Below are 17,953 nucleotides of genomic sequence, written 5' to 3' on the forward strand. Positions count from 1 at the left end.
GGAATATTTTCCTCTTGCATTTACCTTCTGATGTGTCATGTGGAAACAGAAGATATATGCAACTAGACTACACCTGCTGGTTTGAAATGCAGTATGTAAAGCTAGAGTTTTGCACCCATTATATTCTACTTGTTTGACCTAGCTCTGGGTTGCTACATTTATCTCTAGGTAGCTCCAAGTCAAATGCTTATCATTTGTAAAAAAATAACATATTGCAAGGGAAAATAGTACAACAGGAACATCACTTTATGCCAAACCATATCATTGGTTCACCTAGCCCAGTAAAACTAATGAGCAGTAGCTCTCCAGATTTTCAGCCGGCACCCTTTCCCCAGTCCTATCTGAAGGTGCCATGGATTGAAACTGGAACCTTCTAAATGCAAAACGCATGGCTTGGGATCAGATTATTTAAGAAACTGCTTCTCTGTGTATGATTATCCCACTCTGCATTCACTATTAAGATATTTTGCATGGGCCTTATAGGTTCTAAGGAAGAACACTTCTTACAAGCCACAGACAATGGAATTGGTTACTAGAATAAACCTATCCTGGTGTGTGTGTGTGTTTAAAAGAAATGCAAAGTGCATATTTTGGCGTTAACCTTGGACATTTGTAATTCTCCTTGTCTTTAGAGCATAATGCTTGCTTTGCTTGTGTTTTCTTCATTGCAGATGGTTTATGGACATTAGAAAAAAAAAGATTTGCGCATTTTGCTACATGTAATTTTTTAAAACAAAAACTAACTTGCATTTAAATTTTTTTCCCTAGAGTTAAATCCCAGAGAAACAGAATGTGATGAACTCAGATGTAGTGCTGGGACTGAAAGAAGTCTTTCTCCTCACACACAGAATAAAAAGGAAAGCTCCCCATCTATTAAATGAGAGTTGATGATCTATACTTACGGGTGCATCCTCCTTCTTCAAAGCCATAAAATCCATGAGCACAGCGGTCACACTTCTTTCCTCCAACACCTGGCTGGCAGTGGCACTGTCCAGTCTCATCACAGTCAAAAGATTTGGATCCAAATGAATTACAGTTGCAAGGAACACAGCCTCTGGATGACTGTACGCCAAAGGTTCCAGGCTGTCACAGTAGACAGAGGAAAATCATTTAGCAGAAATAAAAATAGCAAGCAATGCTAAAGGAAAAAAGTGTGCGAGAAGCACTGACTCTTGAAGGGTCAATAGATGTGAATGAGCCAGTTTGTTTAAGTCCTAAGAGGTTAAAACAAATAGGAAGGTTCAAATTTGGCACCTCTCCTTGTAGCCCAATTTACCCAGTTCACGCTTGAAGTCTGAAATGAATAAGATACCAACATCTGAAGTACAAAAAAAGACAACTCTGAAAGCTCCAAAGTTAATTTGAAATCTGATTCATTGGTCCTCATTAAGGAATCAGTATAGTGTAACACCAAGCATTCTAAATTCTCAACTTGGTTCTGCTCTAATGGATCACCTTGCAAAAGCAACTTTTAATATGCACTCCCGATGTGTCTAATAACAAAGGATGAGCTAACAGAAGAGTCCTCATTTGGGCTACCACAGGGCTTTTGATTTAATGTGGTGGCTATCACTTTTCCATAGGACACATACAGCCATTATTCTGCCTTGCAGAGTTTAGCTTATGTGGCCTCTGAGGCCTTTAGATAATGTGGAGGCCAACTGTGCACATTCAAAATGAGATAGGGAAATGCCTCTCTTTTCCCATCTCCACAGACGACGTCCCTCCTTGCAATGCTGCTGTATGGCATAGAACGGCAAGGATTTTCTGTTAAACCTGTATTAGCAGTAACTATTAGTGCAACATCATTGATCCAAGCATGCTCACAAATCCCAATTTGTGCGTTTGGAATATTGTGTAGGGCTCAACCATTGGAAAGTCCTGGCCTAAATTCAGCCCCATAAGTCTACCAGGTAAACTAGAGGTCCTTGGTCCACCAACCCTGCCTGTTCAGAAAGTACCTCAGAGCAAGGTTCTGTTCAATACATAAGCTTCAGTTATCCCTACTTCAGCATGGGATCAGCGGGCCTTGTTCAGATTACAGGCGCAGAGGCTGAAGTTGCTTCCTCATGCAAAGCCAAGTAACAGCAATAAGTATGCAATTTAACCACTGTTTCACCACTGTATATTATGACTAGTACTATTGCATCATATCTCTCACTAAGAACAGAAAGGAATGCCTCAACATGCAATTAAACCAGCAAGCACCCGCCCTCTAAATCACCAGTGTCATAGGAAAAGTAAATCCTGTTTATAAGGGGGGAAAGGCAGAAAATCAAATTCCATTTTAGATAAAATTGTCTGCTTAACCTACAATTAACTTAAGAAGTTGGGTCAGTGGCTGCAGTGCACCAGTGAGGAGAAGTACAAATTCACATATAAAATTATGCTTTGTTAACTATTTTCTTACCGAGAGGGTGAATTATCTAATAAGAGTGATACATTTTGTGTTAATTACAATGCGCTGGATTCAACTAACTGGTACCGCTATAAGTAACTCTGTATAGAGAGTTACCTGAGAACATTACTTTAGGTGAATTCAAGTAATCACAATAACTTAGGTTACGTGGGTTACTAATATTAGCGAAGTTCCTTTGTAACTTGATTCTTAGTTATCTGAAAAGTCAGCATTCAAAATTTATTTTTTTCTCAGATATCCCCCTCATTAATTACCTCAATTGCCTGATGCATCACACTGCAACAGCATGGGTCCTGAACTTCAACTAAATCCCAGGAATTTCAATGGGATTTATTCTCTAGCGCATATTGTACCAGACAATGTTTTGATGTTGAGAGAACACTGACTGTTTTCTAAATGGTTTGCTTCTACTGCATTGTTAGTGTATAACAACACAGACACATGCTAGAATGCAATGCATGCTGTACATGGTCTTTTTGATTACCAAAGAGGCAGGTTTGAAAGCACCTCTCGGGCACCCACTTGCACTGGAGTAGCCCCATCTCTGATGAGGTGCTCTGATTTGCTGAGCCGGTAATGGGTTTTCCTTCTGGATATACACCTGTCTGCTCAGCTCACATCGTTTACCAGCGAATCCTGATTTACAGATACATCTCCCTGACACATCACAGTTTAGTGACATGGATCCTAGAGGATTGCATCCACATGGTGTACAGAATTGCTTTTCTGGAACCCAAACATAACCAGGCTTTTGAAGAGAAAGAGAGGGAAAACAAGTTAGAAAACAAAGTTGTACAAGAAAAGGTTAGAAGAGAAAGAGCAAGAAGTCTATTATAAATATTTGTACACCAAACAATTTGGTTTTCTTATTGTACATATGGAATTAAACTGAACCAACTAAAGATTACATAAATTCAATGTCCTTTTGTTTTACACTTAAAACTATCATATGCACATCTTATAAAGTCCAGTAAACTTTGCGCTAAACTACAACCGATAAAGCTCCAGTAATGTAAACACATCCGTATCTAGTAAATGAGCTAATGCCAAACATGATAATAATGGGGGTTGAATCCAATTGTGCTGATTCGCTCATGCAAGAACTTTTGACCCAGTGGTCACCTCTGCCAATGTAAGGGAGAGGCAATTTCCACCAACTCCATCTCACCCTGCAGTCCGTTGCACCCCTGAAAATCTGTTTCAGAAGGTTGGGGGACCCTCCAGAACAGGCATAGAGGGTGACAGTGGGTAGAAAGAACTGATAAAAATTGCTTTCCTCCTGTTGGATTAAAAAGCCACTAAAAATGAAATTCTATCCTGAGAGTGCTATTGAGATGATCATGTTACTTTTCAAATCCCAGTTTTTTACTGTTGATATTTTTTTTCTAATTCTCTTAATGGCTTCGTATTGTAATTTCCCCCATAGAAAGTTAAAGTGCTCTAATGAAACATTCACACAGGAGAGAAATAAAATAATATTTCAGGGGAAGCCTTTGAAGTTCCACAGATGACCACAGCACAGAATCACTTTCCTATTTTTCTGGACAGCCTTACCCATTTATTGGGCCAACCTGTTTCACTCATTTCAAATTGTTTATTTCAAATGCTTCGAAGGTTTGCTTTATTGTTGTAAACACTGACATAATCATTGTGACCAAGGTGTGAGATGAGTGGTCAGAAAACAGGTAACCGACCTAACCTCTTTTTTAAAAAACAAAAGCAAATGGACAATGAGTCCACAACTGCACTGAATGATAATTCTAGAAGCCAAGAGGGTTCTTCCTTATGTTTTCTTTCTGAGAGACCCTTCTGTATTTGTTTATAAAATTCAAAAAAAACAAACATGTGAATCATGATGCAACAATGCAAAAGGGGTGTGTTCCGCTCATTTTCTTTCTTTCTTTTTTCATGTCAACTATTATGTCAGTTTTTGTTTTTTGTTTTGCAAAGAACTAAAATCTTCTTTATATACATAAAAAGATATTAACTATTCATGGTGTACATTTATTTTGTTTGACTTAAGTTTTAAAAGGGGATAGATTCTGTGCACCACAAACAACATGTTCCAATTAGCACCAATAATGATTCCAGAAAGCCTTAGAAATAAATTCTGAGACACGTATCAAAGGCAGTTAGCACCCTTATTTCTAAGCCCCAAACCACCCTCAACATTTTATTTGAAGAACAACAAAGAGTCGTTATAATATAACACATAGAAAGGGGAGGGAAAGCAATAAGGATGGATCAGTTTTTATGGCTTACCTTACACTCATCACATCTACGGCCCACCACGTTGGGTCTGCAGTCACACTGCCCAGTCTTAGAGTTGCAAGTCTCTGAAAATGAGCCATTGAGATGGCAACGACAAGCTACATGGAAATAAGAAAGGGTGTCATAATGTAATGCATGCTGGCACGCTATGATATGTACATGAAACAGAATGAACTCCACTTTTATCATGTACACACACACACACACACACACACACTGTAACTCTGTTCTTGGTCTACAATTAGCCCCACAAGAGAAAGAGGAGTGCCACTGCCCTCTCCCATTTTTAATTGACTCAGAACCATGCAACTAGAACCCTGCCATGAGCACACGATCCTGATTAGGTCACTGATGGCTTCTTCTGTATTTAATGGCAGATGCCAGGCTACACATGCTACATGAAAAAGTCATTGCCTGCACAAATAATGGAATTCTAGTACCAGATTATGTGACTTATGATCACAGGAGAATTTTAATAATATAAATACACCCCTGGGAAAGCCACGCAATGCTGTGGCCCAGTAATCCCTGCAATGGATTACTCCAAGGACACACCTCATGGGTTTCAATGCACATCCATCCAGTATTTCCTTTGGCCACTTCCTACTGGGTGGTGGGTGCCTCTCCCCTCCAGACAGTTCCCCTAAACCATTTAGCTGTGCTTCAGATAGCCATGTTCAAATATATAAAAGGATGTCACATAGAGGAGGGAGAAAGGTTGTTTTCTGCGGCTCCAGAGAAGCGGACACGGAGCAATGGATCCAAACTACAAGAAAGAAGATTCCACCTAAACATTAGGAAGAACTTCCTGACAGTAAGAGCTGTTCGACAGTGGAATTTGCTGCCAAGGAGTGTGGTGGAGTCTCCTTCTTTGGAGGTCTTTAAGCAGAGGCTTGACAACCATATGTCAGGAGTGCTCTGATGGTGTTTCCTGCTTGGCAGGGGGTTGGACTTGATGGCCCTTGTGGTCTCTTCCAACTCTATGATTCTATGATTCTATGATATAGGGCTTTACTTTCTTTTCTTTTTTTAATCTGCCTTGAAGACCATGCAACTTTCAGCTGTATGAATCTTGTGGTGTTTCCATAATTAAAAGCCAGTTGTGAAATAATGGACAAAAAGATCTGGGCTACTGGTTTGATACTTTTATTTTACATTTCCCCCCCTTAAAAATAATGTTTAGGAATAACAGGGCTGGTGACAAAACTGAGCTGCCAATTGAACTGACTAATGTAAATGACCCCAGCAGGAAGGAAAGAAGGGAAAGGGAGGGGAAAAAACCACAGTATTTTGAGAGCAAGACTCTTGCTTTGCAAGTTTTCAATCACGGAGTTGATTCTTTAATGAAAAGGAAAAATTGAAAGCAACAAAGCATAGGCACAGTCCCTCTGATTTCACAGCTGCAGGGCAAACTTCATGGAAGCCTGCCCAAGAAATATGCAAAAAAGAAAGCCTAGTCGTAATAGGAGGAGAAATAAATTTGCGGTAACTGCAAACACAAGAACATTAATATACTGAGAAGTTCTACTATGAACTCAGCTAATGACAAAAAGCAAATAATATAAATATACATTAAAAAGCTATCTATTTTAATGTTTTTTTTGTATATATTGTATGTTTTCGCTCCACATACAATATATACAGCTGTCTCTGTAGAGGAAATGTTCAAAGTTTCAGCCATGTCAATGCCTTAAGGAAAGAAGCACAGCAATGGGAGTTTCAATTCTGCTCATAGTTTGATTTTTCAAATCCGCTGCTTTTTAAATGACAGCCTTAAAGAGCAAGTCACGAGGCACCGCACCAATGAATTATTAATCAACTCCAGTGCAGCTGCTGAAATTGGAACCGGTAAAAATCCCAAATGTGCAGAAGTGGTGGTGGTGGGGAAATCTTATGAAAATCTTATTAGTGCAAGAGACTGAATTGATCCACAGAAGACTCTACCTAGATGGAAGACAAGGAGCGGCTATGTTTGCATGACACTGTATTGCCTTGGAGATCCATGAATGAGCTGGTTGAAAATGATATTTAATGTTGCCAGGGGATTCTTTGTAGATCAGATGTTCTGTGCCAAGTGGTCAGCTGGGGATTAACTGTGTTATGTATATGGATGGTGAGTACGGGTGAAGGTGAGGTGCTAAGGATGTGTTTGGGAGATGCTACTGCAGAAGGAAGTGTTGTCACTCAAATGAGTCACCCAGTAGGAACAACAAAGCAGTACTATTGCACAATCTCTTTTTTAAAACCAGTGGTGACATCCTTCTGATTACTCACGCACTGTGACAGACACTGAACATAAGGCAGGCACCCCCAAACTCGGCCCTCCAGTTGTTTTGGGACTACAATCCCCATCATTCCTGACCACTGGTCCTGTAGCTAGGGATGATAGGAGTTGTAGTCCCCAAACATCTGGAGGGCCAAGTCTGAGGATGCCTGACATAAGGACAGAAGAAATATGCAAAAGGAGTTGGCAAGAAAAGGGCAGCATTTACCTTCATTTCCTCATCAATATGCTTAAGGCAACCTTTTGTCAACCAGCAACAAGGTAAAAAGAAAGGTTCTCCTAAGCCCCAAACCTGTGGCCAGATTGACTAGGGGGAGAACGAGAAGAATATAAGGCTGCTGCATGTGCCTGTGTGCATATGACAAGATCATCATTGTGATGTGCATTTTCTTCCTCTTGCTCCACATAATTGGTTGCCGCTGACAGGGGAGAGAAACACTTAGCCAAATGGTGTCATGACATGAGGTTAGCTATATTCAATCTTATGAAGAGGGCAAGCTCAACACAGTGCTGTTATTTTCATACCCTTGTTTATCATCATCTCATTTAGTCTGGCATAGGAAAGCAGAAGCAGCAGGGAAGAATTCTGCGGTTCCTCTCCAGGGTTCCTAGTTTTTAATTCTCCTATAGCAGGCAATTCGAAATGAGACTGGTAAGGGAGCAAGCCCTGTCCAGAGATGAAGGAAGGCATCACAGGCCATAACAGGGACAACAGGACACCCTCATAAAGTTGATTTTCCGCAAGGGTAAAAATGGGTCCCACAACGTCATCATGACAACCCGACTGTCAAACCAGCTCACTTATCAAACATGTGGCAGGGTGAATGGACTGGATCCAGTTCTCCACCCTTGGTATAATCTGAAGTTCAGATGAAAAAAGGGTGCTGGTGGCACCTGCCCTCTTTTAATATGTAAAATGCTGTGCGCAAGTGATAGAACCACAATAATAAACAAACAAACAAACAAACAAACAAACAAACAAATAAATAAATAATGACCCTGAATCTAGATAGCAAGTAAGGAAATCTGAAGTAACTGCATTTTGGATAATGTGACACTTACTGTACGTAATACCATGAAAATAAATGCATGTCCTATTTGACAGACCGTCATGCGCTATGCCCATAGGGAATGAATGCATTCTGACAGGAGAAGCAGGATTCCAAGACTTACGTTGACAGTTCTTTACATCAACAGCATCTCCGAAATACCCATCAGCACACTTCTCACAGTATTGGCCTGTTGTACCTGGCTTACATATCAGACAAGCTCCAGACAAGCTGTCACAGCTGCCAGGAATGGAGAAGTCGAGGTTGTCATTACACTGGCAAGGCTGGCACGATCCCCCTGGTTTTAAAGGTTGTCCAAAATATCCTTCTGCACACCTAGGGCGACAGACATAACATCTTAAAGTATTTACATTGACCTGTTGGCATTTTTTTTTAAATAACATTGTTTACAGCTCTGTTGCCTTACGAATCACTAAAGACAGCTTTATTTCCTCTCAAGTGTTTCTCAGAGTTTCCCTACCCACCCACCATTCCCATCGTTTTTTTCAGTTTCCTTAACAGCACTGAACATTCATTACTAGCTGAAATCCTGCCAGCTCCACCAGTTATTAGATGGAGGGGGGACCGCAGAAGAGCAGGGAGGGGGCGGGAGCTGGTCACTGGGGCTGAAGATGAGAAAAAGCATAATAAGAAACCTGTCTGTTACCATTCCAGTGGAAATCAGATGCATGTGGAGAACCCTTTATGATATAGCCCATCGTGTGCAAGTATACAAGAAGGAAACTCAACTATGCCAGCTAACCAGCAAATCTGATATACTCCGCCATGCAACATAAAGGGTCTGGTTGAGAAAGGAAAACAAAAAAACCATGCAAATTGATGATGAAATAAACTGTATGCATAACAAGGGGTGGGAGCACGCATGCTAACACAAGAAACCTTTGATTTCACCCCCTTTTCTCTAAAATTCCCTAAAGCATCTGAGCTGGCAACTCTTAAGTAAGTGGATGGCAGACTAGATGCTAGTTTTCCTTGGTTTGACTAAGCAGGCCTAGTCTGTTCATGAACTACATGGAACCTGTAGAACGAAGGGCCTCATATGGCCAGTCCAATGCAATTTCTGCAAGTATGCTGAGATAATACAGATGACTCCTTCAATTGCTAATAATTTTCGCCTTCGCTTATCAGGGTTCATTTCTTTCGCTCTGCCCATCCTCTTTCATTTAAGCTTTTGTCTTGTATCGGATAATGCCAGCAGAAATGTACAAAGCCAGTCATAAGAAGAACACCCAAAGGATTTGTGACTACTGATGTGCTAATCATAAATAACCCTTCTACTAATGACAAACCACTTTGATCACTCCCCTCCCTCCCTGCTCCAATTCTCATCATTTCAGACTCTGCTAATTAAAGTTAACATAAACCTTGGTCTCCTGGCCTTTCCCAAGTGTTCTGGAACCACATTCTACTGATGTGTCTTGTGATGAATCCCAAATAGCTTTCAAAAGCACTGATTGCTGGGGCGGGGGAGGGCGGGGAGAAGTGACCCTAATCCTGTCTTGTCTCCCTTTTGCTTCCTTTTTCCTTCTCTGAATTTCCTGGTAAACCCTGAATGTTGTCTACTTTATAGCTCCGTATGTTTCCTTTAGGAATTCTTCCACTTCACTCGCTCTCTTCTGATCCAATGGGCTGTGCTCATGAGAACCGGCACAAAGGAGGAACGAGTCATGTGTAACATTAATATCTTATATTAACAGGGAAGTCGTATCTTTAAACACAACAACAGTGCCGAATGGCTATAAGGAAAAGAAACAGAGGAAGAAAAATGCAGATATTATTAATATTATTGTCTGCAAAGGTGACATGAAGGCTGGTAACATCAACCCCGCCATGTGGGAATCCCTTGCAAATGACTGCAGTGCCTGGAGACAGGCCATAAAGTCATGTATCCATAGCAGTGACCAGAGGAGAATTGACCCCTGGGAGGAGTGCAGAGAGAAGAAATGCCTTGGTGCATCTGTAGCTGCACAACTGGGTGCCTTCATCTGCCTCAGCTGTAACAAACATGTCTCTTCCTCATTGGTCTCTACAGCCACAGCAGGCGCTGTAACCTTCCAACAGCTTGACCTCACCCACAAAGGCACACTCCTCCATTGGATGCCAGCATCATTATTGTTGGAAAAGCTTTTTTTAGGCGGGGGGGGGAGGACATTCTTGTCCCTCTTAGATGTAGCTATAAACTAGAGTAATATCCTCCACATCTACCTGGCAGGCACATATAAGCCTTTTTCTCCCTAGGGTACATCCATTCAAATTGCAGGATGGATGGAATCACAGAGCATCAGATTATGCTATTCAACCTGAACAACTTGTAGAATAGCAATATGAATGAGAGAAAATCATTAAGACTGTGTATACATACACAACTGAACAGCAGTCATTTGTGTAGGAACTGGGGGGGGGGGGGAGTTGTTAGCCCAAGGGTGTTCTTCATACTTAGTTTTTGGGGGGAGGCTGCAGCTTAGCTAAAGCTTCAGAACTATATCTGTACACTTCTCAGAATGGTTCATGAATCATTATTTTTTTAAAATTAAGGAACATAAATTCAAATGACAATTTTGGCCCATTGTAAAGGCTGTTTTTGAACTCTTTGTCATGAATATAGAATCAATCAAATCATGTTGCTTCTAGTTTCCTGTCACTCTCATCCCCCATTTTCTGCTGTCTCTCCCTTTGTAGGTTATTTCAGAATGCCCCCTTCTTACTCACTACTAAGGTAACATTATCAAAATGTCTGGCTGCTTGTCTCTGCCCCCCCCCCCCCCAACTGCTGCCTGTTCCTTTCTGAATGAATCTCTAGCCTTAGTCCTTTCCTTTGAGGCTCTGAATTTGAGGGTCACTTTTCTTGCTGAACACGTGTTGGCCCACAAATGCCCAACTCATCTTCAGTCCTCAGATGTGCTTGTTGAGAGAGAGAAGATGGTGAGATGGGAAATAAAGAGAGAGATAAGAATTGAATTTTGCCAAAGGCAGAAAGACAGAGAGCCTCAAAAGCAAGGATTAGGGCACAAAATTGAAAGCAACAAAGGGACAGTTGAGAGATTTAAAGAAAGGGATGATGCTATCTTAGAAAGCAGAAGCATTCTAAATGTATGGAAAAAGAGAAAGCAGAAGGAATGGAACAGCAAAGAAAGTGAATGCTAGAACACTAGAGCAAAAAGGAGTACAGAATGGTGAAGTGTTGTTTTTTTAGCAATGGGGGCCAATGCAAAAAATGAAAAAGGAACTTGGTAATGACCAATCCAACAAAACAAACAGAAATGCAGCCCAGAACTCGATCTGCATATAAATAAATGGAACAATGTTCTTGATAACAACAAAAATCCTATAAAGTATTCTTAATTTGCTAGCATTATAAATACACAAAAGGAGATTTATTGCCAACTCTAGGAGTGAGAAATCATGGGTGGCTGCTGCAAGACAAAACTGAAAATAGAACACATCAGTTTAATTTTAAAGCAGTTAATTTAATAGCAACATGACTCAGAGCTGCGCCCCCAAGCTAAAAAAGAAAGATGGAATTCCATGCAAATTCCTGAAGTTATTACTCATTCACATAGGATAGTATATAAAGACAGCTTTCAAAATGCTGGCATGTTGTTGTTGTTTTCATAACCAATGGCTCGGTGCATTATTGTGCAACTTGTGACAATTAAAACAGACACACACTTATTCAAATTCCTTTCTTGTTGCTAATCTATGGACTACCCTCCACTCAAGAAATACTACTTGTTGCTTATGGGACTTGTCAGTGACCCCCTACACTGACAAACTGTCACAGAAGTACTCTTCGGCTGATTTGTTCTTGCATTCATTAACTCCACAGCCCTCAGGTTTGAGAGGAGGGTGATGACTTGCCAGCGAGACAGGAAAAGATAGACAGAAATAGCACTCAGCAGCAATAGCCATAGTGATAAGCGGGTGAATGCCTAAGCCTTCTTTTGGCAGGTGCTTTTAGCCAAATATAACACCAAATGAATGTACAGAGAAAGTGTGGGCTTGGTATTTGTTCTGAGCCTTCTGCTTTGACTTTTAATGTTAACGAAGCATATGGCTAAATGGCTGCATTTTCTAAGATCACTCTCAAAAGTCTTTAATTGAAAGGAACATTCTACATTTGGAACCTCCCCCACTCCTTTTACACATGCCATACATTCTCCTGAGGCTTTGCAAATTGCTGACTGCTTGCCATGTATGCTTAGTACATGAGCTGTATTCTTCTTTCCAAATGTCAGTTCTTCCACATTTTAAGGTTCAGAGGATGAAAGAACCTGGGTTTTCTAACTAGAAATAATGAGCTGTAGACTTTCAGTACAACCCCCACCCCGCACCCAATGACTGGGTTTTCTTTCATATTGGGGAATGTCTTCAGTGATGTCATTCAGGAATAACAATATTGAATGTAGGTCAGAATGATGAACAGTTAGAGCACTTTGCAGGGCGTAGCCATATAACCCAATGAACTGGGCAGTAGCCAACATGTTAAACATTCCAGCTTCCATCACACCAAGGTAGTGGGTGATCAAGAATATTAACAGGATTTGTTGGGCCCAGCAAACTGTGTGTGGATTGGGCTCTTTGTCCATACTAATGTGTGTCTGGATAGAAAATCACTTCAAAACACCACTTATGAGACCTTGAGCTCCCTCACTGATGAAAAGCAAGATAATTATAAGCATAAGAAAAATAAGAAAAATTGGTATTTAAGAGGTGACACTAACTTTGCATTGTTTTCATTATGTTCTCACTTCCTATAGTGACAGCAAGTACAAGGAAAAGAAGTAGTTTTGAGGTGTGGTGGCAACTCATCTCAAAGTGGGCACACTTCGAAGACATTTTCAACCTTACAAAAAGAATCTGAAAAACTCACGGCTGCAATCTTTCTTTGGGTGCCAACTGCTAAGTGTTGTTTATAAAACAAACATAAAATAAAGTGGCTTTTATCGGGGTGACTCCAGAAAAACGAGTTTGGGAAAATCAAAGGTAGGCAAAGACCATTATTAAGGGTGCAAGGTTTTATTCTGTGCTGTATATGACCTTAATATACTGGAAAGTATTTTAGGGAACACTACCAACCTCAGTAACATTTTGAGTTATCCCTGCCTTTCATGGACTTTCAATTTACATTCATTTTTTGGTGGTGGTTGTATCTCAAATCAAACTTTCCAGAATATCATTTTCCAGAACAACAGGGCAAAGCGAAGGGTTGTAACTTAGTTGTAGAGCATATAGTTTGCATGCAGAAGATACCAGGTTTAACACCCAGTGTCTCCAGGCACTTTATTGTAATCAATAAAGTTGTGGCCTAGCTCAACCCAAGACCAGTCTCCTGTGTTCCTTCTTGTGGCCCTCCCTTCACCTGATGCAGCCATTAAGTGCCTGTGCTGGCAAAGCCTTCTGCCCCCATACCTTAAAGAGCCAATGCAAGTCACTGCAGACAAGAACAATCTAGAAGGATCAGTAGTCAGATTCAGCATAAGCCTGTTTCTTAGCTGAGGATATGCAACACAAGATACCGAATTTCATCAAAATGGGATTCTCTTAGGGAAAGACTGATCATATACCCAATTTCTACATTTGTCCACCCTCAATCACTTTGGAAACAGTGTGCCTGTATCACGTTGCAGGAGAACAAAAACAGCCCCTCTGAAATATTTTTAACACTGCAACTTTATTCATAGCCTAGTAATTTCACATGCTAAATAGCCAAATTCAGAGGAGAATTAAGAGCAGCAAAGTCTGAAAATATGAGTTTTAAAGTGGTTGAGACAAATAAATCTAGCATCCACAATTATATTGTTTGGCTCAGCATTAGGAGATGAAATAGCATTTCACTGAACAACTGATTAAATACACCCTCAATATTCGAGCCAAATTAGGAACACACAAAAATAACAACAGAAACTAACAGGTGCACAAAAATCCAGCAAAAAGAATCCCATCAAGTAATACTACTTCTATGGAAAATACTTTGTTTGTAGCTTAATGTTTATCTAAAGCATTAAATAGAAACGATTTTCGCAGGCCTATTGAGCAGAGAACAAATCTGCTGGACAAATGTGGAAGAGACAATGGAAATTCTCATTTAAATAGGAATTTTGTATGACATCACCACCCCACAATTCTCACTCTGGGTGCATATGGATGCTTGAATACATAGAGACTTGGAAAAGAACCATGAAATGAAGTTCTGTTAGACAAAGACGATAAAATCCTGTATGGCGCTTACCTCTCACAGCGTGAGCCAGCATACCCAGGGGGGCATTCGTCACATATTAATCCACGACTCTGATCCAAATGACATGTTGGGCTAAAACTTTGTTGTTGATGAAGGGCCAGAAGAGGGACACAGAGGAAAGATAAAAAGACATTCATTAGCAGCATAGTTTCTGTCCTTCCTCAGAGAGCGCTGCTTTTACAGGGAAAGTCCTTCTGGTCTCACACATGGAGCTTAGGTTTGGCTCCAGCCGGTAGAGTTTGGAATGACTCTGCTATTTCTGCCGACACTGAATATAGCTCGAATGGGTGGCAGCATCCAAATGACATGTTGTTATGGGACTTTAGTCTATCAATGAGTCGCTACACCATTTAAAAGCAGGAATGTACAGCTGCTTGTCTGAGCCCTCCAGGGCCTGGCAATGCGCTCTATCCCAGACTTTGTTCCCAAGTTAAATCTCACTGCAGCTAACAGACAATTGACTGGAAAGCTCAGTAAACTCGACTTACATGAATAGTGGAATAAAACTGCCACATTAAAAACAGGGAAGGGGAAACTTTGTGATGATGTTTCTCATGGTATGTCAAAGCTGTATTTAAGTCAAGATCAACTAACGGTGATGACTTACATGATATTCTTTGGTATTCAGAATCAAGAATGGCAACCTTTGTAGATATTTTCCATCCTTGATTCCTAACCTCCATGACTAAAGGTTAGGATCCCTAATACAACTGAAAAGAACCAGAGCTACATGGAATTCTTTAAACTTGAGGAAGACCTGTAACCTCATGAATGTAGCTTTAATCATTGCAATAGCAATTATTTAGTCATTGCAATAGCAAATGACAATTTCCTATCGTTCCACTTTCTTTCTTTCTTTCTTTCTTTCTTTCTTTCTTTCTTTCTTTCTTTCTTTCTTTCTTTCTTTCTTCTATTTCTTTTTACAGATACATTATAAATGATAGTTAAATTTCTCAGCAACCAATCATTTGCATGCTTACAAATCCTCTGATAGTATTTTACTCTAGCTGTGTCCCTCTGCCTTCCAGCATATTGTTTTCTGAGTTTCCCCTCTTTGAGAATCTGATTGACACAATGTAATGAGGTAATCTGCTGGCACACTGGAAGACACAGTTTGAAACAACAGGATATCTGTCACTCCACTATTTTAAAGAGATAAGTCCTCAATTATTCTTCTTTTTATTTCGCTTAGAGGTTTGTGTGCACTACATAGCCATTCAATTTGCCAAACAACCCAGCAGTAGACCGGCAGCCTTAGGACAAAGCCTTGGCTTAATATGGGTATAGTGGTGAAATAAATATAAACAAGCATTGATTACAGTCATTTCTTCATTTTGTGATGAAACTTTGCAGTATTGCAATATCTCTATCTATCTATCTATCTATCTATCTATCATCTATCTATCTATCTATATCTATCTATCATCTATCTATCTATCTATCTATCTATCTATCTATCTATCTATCTATCTATCATCTATCTATCTATCTTCTATCATCTATCTATCTATCTATCTATCTATCTATCTCTATCTATCTATCTATCTATCTATCTATCTATCATCTATCTATCTATGATTCTGATTGTGTCCTATGGATTATCACGTAATCGAAACTATGCCACATTTTTTTAAGGAAGTGGGGATCTGTGAAATTAGCAAAAGAGCTCAATAGCAGTCAATTTTCTGAATCTGATGGATTGATTCTGACACCTACTCAGGCTGCACTTATATTTCATATACACCCTTGCTGAGGGAGGGGGTGGGGGAACACTTCCATTCGGCCTTTCATTCAGCCTGCTTACTAATTGGGTATAGATACCACCAACAAACTTGTTTGAAGGTATACTTAATACTCAGTTGCAGGGGCATAGTGTAGGGAGGGCCAGGGAGGCTGTAACCCCTGCCCTGCTTGCCACCAGGGTTCTCTGGGCCTCGGAGTCTGGTCTTGCCACCACTCCCCTGGCTCCCTCGCCAAGGGCCATGTCAGCTGGCTAGGCTCCCTCTTGCTGTGGACGGGGGGAGGGGCAGGCAGCGCAGCACAGCCCCGTGAACCCTCTGTGCCCCATGCCCGTCTGGCTGCGGCAAGGGTTTGGCTGGCATGGCAGGTTTTGTTCCCCCTCCACATCCAGCCCCTGGTCCCGCCTGGTGTGTACATGTGTGTTTGCGTGTACCCAGGGTTCCAATAAAGGACGCAATGCCACTGCTCAGTGGGTATACTTACTTGTTGGAAGGTATACTCAGTGGGCAGGCACACAGCTGGCAGTCATCAGGTTTCCCTTTAGTAGCATCTCCAAAGAAACCAGGAAGACATCTATCACAATACAAGCCACCTGTGTTGTGCCTGCAGTTCTAAACAGTCAGGGGAAGGAACAAAACCATCTTCTCAGAATGTCATAGAACATAGTTGATAAAGTCACATAGGACAAAGGCAGCCAACATGGTGCCCTCCAGATGCTGTTGGCCTACAACTCCCACCAACCCTGCCTATTGGCCTTACTGGTAGGGGCTGATGGGAGCTGGAATCCAACATCTGGAAGGAACCATATTGGCAACCTTGCAGTCGAGCATGAGTACATCTTCTCTTTCTCACACAAACTCAGTTGGTAGAATATGAGACTCTCAATCTCAAGTTTGTAGGTTCCAACCCCACACTGGGTGAAAGATTCCTGCATTGCAGGGGGGTTGGACCAGATGACCCTCACAGTCCCTTCCAACTCTATGTTATCGTGATTTTGAGACAACTGTGTAGCCAGCCAGTGCTCCTTAGTGCTTCCGCTGCCTCCTGCAGGAGCAGCGAGCAACTCACAAGAGCAGTTGTAGCAGCTGTCACTATGTTTCTTTCAGTTGTGCAACGAGCACTAGCTCAGCTCCGCTGCCTCTGCAAAAGCAGGTAACGATTACATACGCTTCAGGTTACGGACTCTACTAACCCAGAAATAGTACCTCGGGTTAAGAACTTTGCTTCAGGATGAGAACAGAAATCGTGCAGTGGCGGCGCGGCAGCAGCAGGAGTCTCCCATTAGCTAAAATGGTGCTTCAGGTTAAGAACAGTTTCAGGTTAAGAACAGACCTCCAGAACGAACTAAGTTCTTAACCGGAGGTACCACTGTAGCTGGGAAAGCAGCAGCCAGCCAGCAGCAGAAACTTATCAGCCTTCAGGCTATGCTTCTTTCGATTTTGCAGCAAACCCCAGCTCAGCAGGCTAGTAGCTGGCATGACAGGCCAGTAGGTGTGGTTTTCAGAGATGCTGGTCTGAGATAGGGCTTCTTGCTGGGAGCTCCCTTTCCCCCTGCCCCTTCGTTACCCCTGTGATAACATTTTATGAAACTGTTGTCGTGCAGTAGACTTCATAACCGATTTCACTTCTTCATGTGAAAATTCAAAAACATTTTTGTGCGAATTCATCCTAATATAGACACTTTGCATGCAATTTTGCCTACTGTACCCATTTTTGCAAAGTAATTTTCTGTAATGTAATGCATTTTTTTATTTTCACAGATAGGGGCATCTTTCTGCACACTTTCCCTTGCAATATGCATTTTTGCACACAATACTTGGCTAGAGAACCATGCTACAAAATAGTCAGAAGTCAGAATTCTAAAGAACTATGCTTTGGTTTGAATACCGTTTAAGTTATTCTGCCTTCAAATGAAAGCTGAATCAAATTTC

At 41.1% G+C, this 17,953-nt stretch overlaps 1 protein-coding gene across 19 annotated transcripts in view; it reads right to left on the reverse strand.

Annotated features, from left to right (window-relative positions):
- Positions 1-17,953, reverse strand: part of LAMA2 (laminin subunit alpha 2) — a 352,990-nt gene that overhangs the window by 131,813 nt on the left and 203,224 nt on the right. For 10 of the 19 annotated variants that reach the window (XM_083434703.1, XM_083434700.1, XM_083434697.1 and 7 more), the window contains 6 exons: positions 16,506-16,633; positions 14,274-14,360; positions 8,148-8,359; positions 4,682-4,788; positions 2,904-3,167; positions 903-1,083 (listed from right to left, as the gene is read on the reverse strand). In XM_083434703.1, coding sequence (XP_083290829.1) covers positions 903-1,083; positions 2,904-3,167; positions 4,682-4,788; positions 8,148-8,359; positions 14,274-14,360; positions 16,506-16,633 — 979 coding nt within the window. The remainder of the gene's footprint in view (positions 1-902; positions 1,084-2,903; positions 3,168-4,681; positions 4,789-8,147; positions 8,360-14,273; positions 14,361-16,505; positions 16,634-17,953) is intronic. The other 9 variants (XM_083434696.1, XM_083434695.1, XM_083434693.1 and 6 more) reach the window with 1 other exon arrangement.

This window comes from Podarcis tiliguerta, assembly GCF_965153285.1.
Source record: "Podarcis tiliguerta genome assembly, chromosome: 3".
In the NCBI taxonomy this organism is placed as follows: Eukaryota; Metazoa; Chordata; class Lepidosauria; order Squamata; family Lacertidae; genus Podarcis; species Podarcis tiliguerta.